We start from the raw sequence: 13,173 nt of genomic DNA, 5'->3' as shown, positions 1-13,173 counted from the left end.
GTTTTATGCACTCTGGCAAAAGGGGCGTTCTATGATGCCAGCATAATGTCAATGATGACGTGGGCGTGGTCACTGACTGGTTAAGACTTTATATGAAAAACAATTCTCTCATTTAGAAGTCCATGTCACTAGCTGGCTACCACACGGTTACTCAACCCTGCACCTTAGAGGCTGCTGCCCTATGTACATCACAAATAGTTCATATTTAAACAATTAAGTTCGACAACATTTAGATGTGAATCTGATAACTGGGACATATACATTAGTAGAGGTACAGTTATTTAGTTATACCGTCCTTCATGATATCACAAAACAACAACTTTTGGACATGATTATTCTTTAAATACCCACAAACCATTCCCAATGTTTGGATAACAGAAATATTGTTTCATTATCCAGCCTTTTGATGTTGTAGTTATGATGGGAGTAATCTCCTTGTAATAAAAGGTTTCTTCCACCTCAATCCTGCAGAGCCCAAAGGCAGAGTTTCTACAAGGTATTTACGACCGTCATAAAATGGCCAACTTCACCCCTCTCCCCCTCTGCGGGAAAGAGAGGATGTTGTAGAGCGTACTCACTGTAACCTGATCCTTCGTATCCTCACAGGAGAGTCATAACAACGGATAACCAGGCCAGCACAGTACAGCTTTACTCAGCTTGGCTCAATTGTGAGAAAATGATAACTTTCTTTCTCTAACAAAGCTTGATTTGCATAGTACAATAGTAACTTTGATGAACTAAAGTATTGTGGATTAAAGCAGTTTTATAGCTTTATAGTTTGATAATGGACTTAAGGAGAGTGTAATACCTTCAAACAATATTCCAACTTTCTAGCTACTTCTGTCAGACACTTTTACAGAGAGTGTTTGCTTCAAATCTAACATTGGGCACACTAGTAGTCAAGTGAGGCACTTAACTTATGTAGCCCTTGTAGGCAGGCATGTGTGACCACAATTTAGAAAAGTCCCTTTCAATGAACTCTATTGAGCCTTGAATAATGGCTGAGTGGCTGGCATTGCAGGTGGCAATAATTCTCCCTGGCTTTCAGTGTGTGTGTGTGCACAAACAAACATGTGCAGATACAGTGCATTCGGAAAGTATTCAGACCCCTTGACATTTTCCACATTTGGTTATGTTACAACCTCATTCTAAAATGGATTAACAAAGATAAATCCTCATCAATCTAGACACAATACCCCATAATGACAAAGCAAAAACAGGTTTTTGAAATTTTAGAAATAACCACGCCCTCAACGTCAACAAAATGAACGAGCTCATCGTGGACTTCAGGAGACAGCAGAGAGAACATGCCCCCATCCACATCGACGGGACCGCAGTGGAGAAAGAAAAAGCTTTCAAGTTCCTCTGCCTACACATCACTGACAATCTGAAATGGTCCACCCACACAGACAGTGTGGTGAAAAAGGAGCAACAGCGCCTCTTCAACCTTAGGAGGCTGAAGAAATGTGTCTTGACCCTCACAAACCTTTACAGATGCACCATTGAGAGCATCCTGTCGAGCTGAATCACCGTCTGGTAAAGGCAACTGCACTGCCCGCAACCGCAGGACTCTCCAAAGGGTGGTGCGGTCTACCCAACGCATCACTGGGGGCACACTGCCTGCCCTCCAGGACACCTACAGCACCCGATGTTACAGGAAGGCCCAAAAAATATTAACCACCCGAGCCACGGCCTGTTCACCCCGCTATCATCCAGAAGGCGAGGTCAGTACAGGTGCATCAAAGCTGGGACAGAGAGGCTGAATAACAGCTTCTATCTCAAGGCCAGCAGGCTGTTAAATAGTCATCAATAGCCGGCCTCCACCCAGTACCCTGCCCTGAACTTAGTCCCTGTCACTAGCCGGCTACCACCCGGTTACTCAACCCTGCACCTTAGAGGCTGCTGCCCTATGTACATAGACATGGAATCACTGGCCACTTTAATAACGGAACACTGGTAACTTTAATAATGTTTACATACTGTTTTACTCATTTCATATATATATATATACTGTATTCTACTGTATTCTAGTCAATGCCACTCCGACATTGCTCATCCTAATATTTATATATTTCTTAATTCCATTATTTACTTTGAGATGTGTGTATATTGCTGTGAATTGTTAGATACTACTGCACTGGAGCTATGAATACAAGCATTTCGTTACACCTGAATAAATATCTGCTAAATATGTGTATTTGATTTGATTGATTTCCTGTTACTTTTCTGTTTTGCGGGTACTATTTAATGAAGCTGCCAGTTGAAGACTTGTGAGGCATCTGTTTCTCAAACTAGACACTCTAATGTACTTGTCCTCTTGCTCAGTTGTGCACCGGGGCCTCCCACTCCTCTTTCTATTCTGGTTAGAGCCAGTTCGCACCGTTCTGTAAAGGGAGTAGTACACAGTGTTGCACGAGATCTTCAGTTTCTTAGCAATTTATCGCATGGAACAGCCTTTATTTCTCAGAACAAGAATAGACTGACAAGTTTAAGAAGAAAGTTCTTTGTTTCTGGCCATTTTGAGCCTGTAATCGAACACACAAATGCTGATGCTCCAGATACTCAAATAATCTAAAGAAGGCCAGTTTTATTGCTTCTTTAATGAGAACACATTTTTCAGCTGTGCTAACATATTTGCAAAAGGGTTTTCTAATGATCAATTAGCCTTTTAAAATTATAAACTTGGATTAGCTAACACAACGTGTCATTAGCACATACGCTCAACATTTCTGAAAAAGCAAACCATGAAACAATTTGTCACTGCCAGATGTGATATCACAAGGACAACTTGGACCCACAGTTTAGGTCCCCTAATAGATTAACTATAATGTCTGCAGGTGTACAGGACGGCAAACCACACAGTAGGCTGTCATTTCATCTGTTCACACTCCGACAGAACAATGCAAACATACACACATGCTAACACATACACACATGCACAAACATCTACATCAACAGGACTGCAGTAGAGAGAGTCAGCAGTTTTAAGTTCCTCAACATCCACATCACTGGGGACTTGACATGGACCAACAACACCATCACTCTTGTCAGAGGGCGCAACAGAGCATATACATCCTAAGGCGGCTTAAGAAATTCGGCACGCCACCCCGGTTCCTCTCCAAATAATACAGTGAGAGCGGCCTGACTGGTTGCATCACGGCATGGTACAGGAATTGCTCCATCCATGACCGCAAGGCCCTCCAGCTGGTGGTGAAGACGGCCCAGTACATCCCTAGGACAGTGCTCCCACACATCCAGGACATCTACTTAAAACGGTGCCTGAGCAAGTCCCGCAGCATCACACACACACACACACACACACACACACACACACACACACACACACACACACACACACACACACACAGTGGTACAAAACATTAGGAACACCTGATCTTTCCATGACATAGACGGACCAGGTGAATCCATGTGAAAGTTATTATCCCTTATTGATGTCACTTGTTAAATCCACTTCAATCAGTGGGGGAGACAGGTTAAAGAAGGATGTTTAAGCCTTGAGACAATTGATACATGGATTGTGTATGTGTGCTATTCAGAGGGTGAATGGACAAGACAAAATATTTAAGTGCCTTTTGAACGGGGTATGGTATTAGGTGCCAGGCGCACCGGTTTGAGTGTGTCAAGAACTGCAACGCTGCCGGGTTTTTCAGGTTCAACCGTTTCCTGTGTGTATCAAGAATGGTCCACCACCCAAAGGACATCCAGCCAACATGAAACAACTGTGGGAAGCATTGGAGTCAACATGGGCCAGCATCCCTGTGGAATGCTTTTGACACCTTGCAGTGTCCCACCAAATTGAGGCTGTTCTGAATATACTTACGCTAACATGTTTATTCTATTCCTCTATACTACTGAGCCATTTACTTTATGTTTGTATTATTTCTTATTGTTGTTGCATTGTCGACAAAGAACCTGCAAGTAAGCATTTTGTTGGACTGTGTATTCCATGTGTATCCTGTACATATGACTAACAAAACTTGAAACATACCCACACACACATACAGTCTGTCGACTGCCAGGAGCAGCACAAAAATATCCATGCCATCGATTCTGGAGCCTGAAAGCGATGCAGGGCTGCAGAGCGGCAACATTTTTAACTGGCTGAGAGAGTAAGGGAGGGTGGCATAATGCAGGGAGGGAGGAAGAGACAGAGGGATTGGCTCCTGATCAAAGAGAGAGAGAGAGATAGGGATGGAGAAAGAGAGTGAGTGAGCAGGAGTAGAGGAAAGAAGAGAGTTGGAAATAAAGCAAGAGGGAGGGAAAAAAGGAAGATAAAGAGGGAGGGTGAGGAGTAAGGTGGAGAAGGGGGTAGAGAAAAGGACAGTTGGAGATAGAAAGCAATGGAGAGGGGCGAAAGGAGGATAGAGACAGAGGAGGGTGAGGAAAAGTGAAGGAGAGAGGAGATGAAAGAAACACAGGGTTGGAGAAAGAGAGGGATACTGGGGAGAAATGAGACAGGAACAAGAAAGAAACTGTGAAAAAAGAGAAGGGATGAAAGAACTTGATAGCTCAAGGACAGAGGGAAGAACTCTCCCTCCCTCCCCTTCCTCAAGAGAAAGAAAGGAGGGCCAATTCTACAGAGAGGACCTGGGTGGCTTATACTGTACGTTTTTATCCTCCTCTACCTCTCTCCATCTGGCTCAGTGTTTTTTAACACCAGGAATGTCTTTTGCCAGACATGATGCAACTGAGGGAAAGATGCCTGGCAGGACCCTGCGGGCATCTTGGAGTGTGCATGTTTCTCTATAAAGCCTCTCTTAGTATGATCTTCTCCCTATCTTTTTCTCCCCTAAGGGAAGTGAAAGGGATTTAAACATCCATCTCTTAGGGAGGTGTGAATTTACCCCCCCCCCCCCCCCCCCCCCCGTCTCGGAGCACATCTATGCATGCACAAAGATGGCGTTGAGCCTTGATGTCTCACGGTTCTCAGTTGCCAGTGTGTCTCTCATCCTTTTCGATAATGGAGGATGGTGGACAGGAGGAGGAGTGGAAGAGAGGAGAGAGAAAGAAGGCATGCAGGGGGATAAACAGGCAATGTGGGTAGGAGGAATCAGATTGACAGACAGAAAACTGGAGGATGGAGAGGAAAAGACATGAATGAGGATGTGGCAGAGAAACATAGGCAAACGTGCTATGGAGGGATATGGAGAAGTGGGGATTGAGTGCAAATGAGAGAGAGAGGGGGGTGAATGAGTGCAAGAGAGGGGGAGGGGGTGAATGAGAAGGAAGGGATGAGAAAGGGACAGACAGAAGCTGAGACAATTTGATCCCCCATTTTTCTCTGCAGACAGTGAGCTAAAGCGATGGGCTAAGGCCATATGGCACAGCCTTTTACGCCCGCACTGGGCCTTTCAAAACAGACCACACCTCCGAACGGAGCTTCAGCCCTCCTCTGTTACGAAACCTGGTGCACAGTGCAGCATTTTAACTACCTAGGAGATAATGGAGTGTGCTATTGTCCATGTGTGCATGTATGTACTGTATGTGTCTTTGCCTATCTACATTAACCAACGACATCCCATCCCATTGCAAGTACTCCAGGCTGCTGGCTGAGCTGTAGTTCCCAAATCCATCCGCAGGGGCTGCTGTGGCTCTGCCTTGTGAGCAAGCCCCCTCTGCAACCCCAACCTAACCGTACTTCCTCTATATTAGGACAGAGAAATAAGGAACGGACATGTAGACCTGTTGTAGACCTGTTGTCTACCTGCTTGTGAGACTGGCCTGACACACAAACACAGGGGCTAGAGCACTTTGTACACTATGTAGAAAATGCCTCCTTGCAATTGCAGGTGACATCACACAAAGCAGTTGTCTGACAAGGTTTAACAAAAAGGGAGAGCGCAAGAGAGAGGGATGGAGAGGAAGAGAGATGAAAAGGAGGAGAGAGAGAGAGAGCGAGAGTACAATAATCGCTGTCTGTATATGTATGTATAATAAACGGACCAAGAACATTTTAGTGTTTGTAAATTGGAGAGTTAGATGAATCCAACACCTGCACAAACCAAACATGACAGCCCATCAGAATCAATAAATGAATCAGCTACCCATCCAGCTAATCATCCATTGAAATTAGCATTTATCTACCTGCCCATCTACCCAAGAATAAAATAAACAATTAGTCAGTCCATTTCAATTTTGTGGAGTGAACTGAATAGTCAACAGAAGGCTAGCTTTTCACAGAAGGCTTTGCAGGGCCAGATTACATTCAGAGAAGCAGAATCTGACAGTAGAGAGAGATATAAACATAGTGATGAGGGAATGGAACTGAGGCTCTGTAAAACTGGTTGTGTGTCCCAAATGGCACCCTATTCCCTTCAATGTGAACTACTTTTGACCAGGGCCCATAGGGCTCTGGTCAAAAGTAATGTACTATGTAGGTAGTAGGGTGTCATTTGGGACGCACAGGTTGACTTTGTACTATAAGACTGTGTGAGCCTGGGATATACTTTAGTCCAGTAGATAAGCATAAAAATGACCATAATGTCATGGAAGCATGACGTAAAATGTAACTTTGTATTTAAAACACAGCTGTGAAAATCAAGAACACATAATTCCACAACAATTTTTTTCAACATATTTTCAAAATAATACTACAGTAATCATAGAGTAATTTTGGACAAAGACCTGGTAAACTTGTTGTTTATTAAATGTGTTCCCACATTGTTGTTACAATTGAGTTAACTTGCTCAGTGCATTAAAACAAATTGAATAATCCCAAAGGTGTAAACCTTACCCATCAAGGTGCTACACACCAGTGAAATTAAGCATGCATAATAAATAAATAGTCTTTCAACCTAGACCTGGTTACGTACAGTACATAGAGACTTAACTGGCTTAGCTGAGAATGTCTTTACCTGACATTGGAGATATTAGGGAGAGAGGTAAAGGAAACATATGTGCACAATCATTTCTAAAATATGATGCAGTTAGTAATAGATTAGATGGGATTGGAGATCCTCCTCACAACAGATATTTGTCTTGCAATTAAACAAATAGAGATATCAATATAAAAACAAAATAAATAAAATCCGACATTTCAGACATTTGAGCAATAGCATAAACCTATGTCATGTCATCAAAATACCATTGACAGACAATAACAATTGCCAGGCCATTACTGTGTTTAGAGAAAGTTAAGTGTTATTGTGAGTCACTTTTGTCACATAATGAATTGCCATATTAATGTTTTACCATTACCATGTGTGAGGGTCTAAAATATAAACCTGTAATATGAAAACCACATCTCTGCATTCAACATCAATGGGCTTCCAAATTGACACCTGCACAAGTGATTTTCCATTGAACCTCACAGATATCCTTTTGTTTCAGAGGTTGTCTACTTGAAGATCTTCTCAGCTTGACCCCATAGAGCACCATGTCAACTAGCACAAGCCACACCATTGGCGATTAACATTGATATTCTAATCAGCTGCTGCCGGACCCATTATAGCTACATTATGGCCAATTACTCAGCATGGTCACAAAAACTCTTTGAAGTCTGGGCCATGGGTTGCCAAGCAGTGGACGGTTGCCCTGTAAAGAATCCATCCGCCCCCTCTGAATGTTTTTTCCCCTCTTAATTATAATTTAATTTTTCATTGCTACCATCACTCTCTGTTTACTGTGAGTAATGTTAAAGGTTTAGCTTCCTGTTGTACGACAACACAACATCACAAACATGTATGCACAGACACACAGAAAATAAAACACACACACACACACACACGGAAACAGACACACACTGACAAACTCTAACCTCACGCATTTCCTGTATCCATTAAAGCAAGCTCTCGATTATGAAATGCATCCCAAGGCTATGATTCACCCCAATCAATAATAAACATCTCTACAAAACTGTGGCTCTCCTCGGAAGATTGCAACCGTACTGCACGTTCTGATTCTCATTGAATCACTCCCCCATTTGATCTATACAATGTGCCGTATTCACGGTACACGATTTCCACTCAAAAGACCCCGAGGCATAGTATTTTCTTACGTCTGCTCATACTAATCAAAGCGACATCTCTTTAAGCCTCTGACTGAGATGACTCACTGGTTCCAGAAGCAGGGGTACCTGTGGCTCATGACAAGAGACAGATGTTTTCGTCTGAGATGGCGTCTCAGTCTCTGATGCAAAGCTCTCATCTGTCAGTCGACCTTGAAGCGTGATGAATGTCTGGTACAGTGTTTCTGACACGGCACAGAGCTTGGGGGACAGAGAGCGTAAAATCAGGGGCTTTTGTCAGATCATTAGCTTCACACCGGGGGTAAGCTCTGACCTTCCATCAGGGAAAAGAATACAACCGAGAAAGTCTTTGGTAAAGACGAACTGCGAAACGGGAGGAGGCATTGGATAGCAATAGGTGTTTGTCACTGCATTGAGAGACAAACACCCAGAGACAAACACCCATAAGGATACTGTAACATTAGTTGTTAATTCTCTCCTCTTACAAGGGCCCCCTCTGTACAGTCTTCAATCCAAAAGTGGGTGTTAAAGTACTTTGTTGCTTCTAGTCCAAAGTTGGTGCCAAATCAGATACAATTCCAATACAGAGCCAGAAGCACAGACAACAACTCCAGTTTCAGTTGATTTGGTTTGGCTCAGCCTTCGCCTCAGCCTTCGCCTCAACAACACTCCACATTACCCAAGACACATCCGAGGGAGCTTATGTCAGTGGGGGTCAATAACAAAAGGCAATGGACCAACAGCTAATTCCTGAGGAACACCATCCCAGGATAAAATCTGTTCTGTGTCTAACCTGATGATGTATTCCTTCTATCCCCCAGACAGAAACGTGTTGAGCATTGTCTGAGTGATTGACAAACTCCCATGATGCCTTGCCATGGTTGCAGATGCTAGTCTGCTCTGGCGGTTGGGGGGAGAGCTAGACTGGGGGCTGCTTGGCTTGTGCTTCTGCTCTTTAACCGGTTGGCAGTCTTCTCTTGATTAGGCCCCAGTGCAGTCACCGGAGATGGGCTCTGCTGTAATAGTGTCTGACAGGCCAGCTAGAGCCGCCAAGGAGCTGACACAGATGCTACCTTCCTGAGGAGATAGCCTTGCCCCCCCATCAAGCCCACTGCCTTGACTGAATAAGGGCAAAAGGCAACTTGGAGGCCAGACATTGCATACATTTTCATGGTGATAATTTGGGTGACTGGTTGGGTTGTGAGGGCTTTTCTGCCTTGAGTGATAAATGTAGGAAAATCTCTTTAGATCTCATCTTAATTTCTAACATGGTCACATGAGCTAGTTGGGCTAATGAATCCACCAATACCTGACCCTCACCAGTGGGTTTACCCTACTAAACATTTTCCTATTACTGCTACATGTTAATCTACGGCCCATACACCAAATGACTGCCCATCTGGCCTTTTCCATGACCTAAAACAGCATGGACACTACAGGAGTGCCCATCTATCAACATTGCCCTTCAGTCAATCTGAATTAGCTCCCAAAGACACAGCTCTGGGAGCTGCCACCAGTGCTGGGCTCTTCTTCACACTGATTTGAATTGGCTCAATTGTCATGCAAAAGGTGAAGTCAGTTGTGCAGACCACTATGACAACATTTACATTTTAGCAGACACTCTTATCCAGAGTGACTTATAGGAGCAATTAGGGTTAAGTGCCTTGCTCAAGTGCATTTTCACTTAGTCAGCTCAGGGATTTGAACCAGAAACCTTCCAATTACTAGCCCAATCTCTTAACCACTAGGCTACCTGCTGCCCAAGGGACCTCTCAAAGGGCGTACAGGTCCAAAAAACCTCTACTAACCAAAAGGGTTCTTCTGTTGTCCCCATAGGAGAACCCTTTTTGGTTCAGGTAGAACCCTTTTGGGTTCCATGTAGAACCCTCTGTGGAAAGGCTTCTACCTGGAACCCAAGAAGGGTTCCATCTGGAACCAAAAGGGTTCTACCTTGAACCAAAACAGGTTATTCAAAGGGTTTTCCTATGGGGACAGCCAAAGAACCTTTTAGGTTCTAGATAGCACCTTTTTTCTAAGAGTGTAGAGAGAGGCAGGGGGTAGAGAGTCATCTGGAGAGATGAGGAAGGGAGTGGAGGAACAGATAAGAAGGGTTTGATGGAAAGAAGAAGGAAGGGGGAGCAAGATATAGCAAAATTAATGGGAGATTAAACATATTCTATCATGTCTTATCCTATCATAGTGGCACGTCACGTTAGTGATGATACAGTACCTGTCTCTGCTAAGAGGGTGCTAGTGTAACAACTCCCAATAAAATACTTATACTTAACCACTTCCTGACACATGCACTTTAGTTTCACTACAAACACTAATGAATATTTGAACAGCCATCACCATCTTAAACCAGGGTACCTGTTATTCCAGTGTCCCTAGGTGCCCTTTATCCAAGGCTGCGCCTGGGAATTACAGCTCTATGGACTGTACGACTCCATCACAGACGGTTCCCTGATAAAAGGATCATAAATGTATACAAATACATGGAACATGGTCTCCATCAGGAGCGCTCTTATTATGGCCTCCTGAATGCCACCAGGGACTGCTCCGTGGTATAGCTATGGTTCGTCAGTAGTATGTGACGTGTGTGTGTGTGTGTGTGTGTGTGTGTGTGTGTGTGTGTGTGTGTGTGTGTGTGTGTGTGTGTGTGTGTGTATGAGTGCTTTCTGGTAGAAGTGTTTGCTCAGAGAGCTAAGAAGGACATGTTGTCCTGTTCCACTGTCACATCCACTACACGACTTGCATTAGCTCTCGCCATCTTTGAAGTACTGTCACAACCTAACATTAGAAAGAAAATGACATAAGCATGCTGAATAGCCAGTAGCAACCAGATATTAGAGGAAATAACAGCACCATTGTGGACTGATACACAAAATTACATTAAAATGCTGAAAGTCAGTCATGGGCAGATAGATATAATGTATTACAGCAGAGAAAATGTTACAACCCCAAATTGGAGTTACAGAACACATTATAGACAGGGTCAAAACTATATTTTGAAGAGCAAGCCAGAGCCTTTGAAACAATAGCATTCTTGAAAAAATTCATTGAGATGCTAGAAATAGTCATAATCCGACACGGATGGATGATATCATAAAACGATAACAAGATATTTCACAGCAGGGCCAAGTATCACGTGACTGTGAAACTGTAGCACACACACGCACACACAGCTTGTTGTGTGGTAGTGATAGTGAGTCCTGCTAAAGACCCGAGCCTCAGCTCCTCAAAAGAGGCAGTGTGAGGTGGACTAGCTATCTAACATGGTTGCTGAATGAACATCCCGCCGTTGAATAGCATCCATTGATTCTCGCGGATCAAACCGACTTCCTCCTCACAGCTATACTGCACGTAACCCCTCAGCAGCTTAAAGTGTGTGTGTCTTGTGTGTGTGTCTTGTGTGTGTGTATGTGTGGAGAAGTACACAACCCCCTCAGACACAGCCTACCCCTATAAGAGAATCATGTTTGCTGAATTACAACGCTTAATGGAATAAAGACATGGCGGCTATTAGGTTTAAGCGCATTGACGTCAGGTCCCGTCCCGTCCATACATACAGAGACACAGGTTGCCACGGCAGGCCGTGACCCAAGGCCAAAACAGTATTAAGTAAGTATGAAAGGAAAGCGGTGTGACCCGCCCATTGCTACGCTTCACAGAGAGAGCTCTATCCAGAATGACATCCACTATCAGTACGAGATCTCAGGGATGACAAATGGAGAGGTAATGTAATTTATCTGTGCGCTTTTACTAATGTCCGCTCCCAGGGAAGTACGAAATTGAGATTAAAGCAAGCGACCGATCGAGTGTCGTCTGCCTAGAGCGTCAGCGCTGGGTGTGCTGATAAGCTCGCCGCATTGGAAGAGAGTTTTGAGCTGAAATGCGTAAGGCATATCCTTATGCTTTATCTCAGTATCATCATTTACATTTGTAATATAAAGTATATTCGTTTGAATGCGGTAAAAGTAATACAAAAATCTATCAATGGATGGCTGGTTTGCTGCCTTTTTGTTATAGATTGGTAATAAACCTGAACCATAAGCAGTCATCAAGTAAAGCATCATTCACTGGATTTATGTTACTAATGAGGGTATTTAAATCTGTTTTTTGTCAATGCAATACTATCAATAAAATGGAATGCATTAAACAGCCACCATGACTGAGAGTGACATTCAGTTTTATGAGAAGTAGTAAATTATGTCTTTACTATACAGTGTAGTCCCCTCCCTCTTGATAGATAGTGGGTGTTTCGGTTAACAGCTGAGGAATGGGTCTGGGAAAAATGTAACCACTCTCAAATTCATAGACAGAGCAATGAATGCAAAGACTGAACATGCATGACAACAAAATAATAATGTTTTGAGGCTATACAATGTTTGTTTACAATTACATTGTTTACAAACAAAAAAGTAAAGTAAGCTTAATAAGTATATATACAATATATATACAATATATATTATATTTTGGGGGTTATGATAGGGTTAGACAGTTGAACTAAGCTCATAACACATTCATAATTTATATTCTTCAAGAATCGTTGGCTATATCACGAATTTAAAAGTCCAAAAATAGACGTAGCAATAACAGATTTCCCCTTTAAATGGAATGTTTTGTACATTAAAGTACAATAAACTATATAAGAAAATAAAGTGAGTCGCACACTCCATATATGAACTCCCAGTAATATTTTGGTTAAATCAACATTGGGTAAAGTCCAACATCTTAATTTGAAAAACAACAAATCGGCAGCCCACCATAAAAATCCAACTCCAACCAAATGAGGTGGCAACAATGATCAATGCATATGAAAAGAAGAATATGCAACTTTGCCCCAAAACATTTTCTGAGAATAAAACATTGAACAGTGTCTTACCTTGAAGTTGCAGATGCACGTCACTGTCTCTCCAATTCTCAAACACTCTCCGTCAAACTTGCAGGTGTTGGTGTCGCACAAGAAGAGATCTGTATCCCGGTCATCAAAACCTGCCATGTAAATACACAAATCATAAAACGTTAGCTGAATGCATAAACATACTGAAGCAAAAGTAGGAGGTAGGTTATTCTCCAAACGCCAAAAAAATTGCATTATGCCGATGAGTCCAAGGCCACGTCCCTAATGGCACCCTATTGCCTACAGTACACTAATTTTGAAAAGAGCTCAATAGGCCCTGGTC

At 43.0% G+C, this 13,173-nt stretch overlaps 1 protein-coding gene across 1 annotated transcript in view; it reads right to left on the bottom strand.

The window, feature by feature from the left end:
• LOC115160617 (tomoregulin-2) overlaps window positions 1-13,173 on the bottom strand; it is a 174,216-nt gene that overhangs the window by 124,314 nt on the left and 36,729 nt on the right. The window contains exon 2 of the mRNA XM_029710819.1: window positions 12,873-12,982. Within this exon, the coding sequence (XP_029566679.1) occupies window positions 12,873-12,982 (110 nt within the window). The remainder of the gene's footprint in view (window positions 1-12,872; window positions 12,983-13,173) is intronic.

Source organism: Salmo trutta, chromosome 24, assembly GCF_901001165.1.
Source record: "Salmo trutta chromosome 24, fSalTru1.1, whole genome shotgun sequence".
Taxonomy (NCBI): domain Eukaryota; kingdom Metazoa; phylum Chordata; class Actinopteri; order Salmoniformes; family Salmonidae; genus Salmo; species Salmo trutta.
The sequence above is the reverse complement of the archived record's forward strand: the minus strand, read 5'-3'. Positions and strand labels throughout refer to the sequence as shown.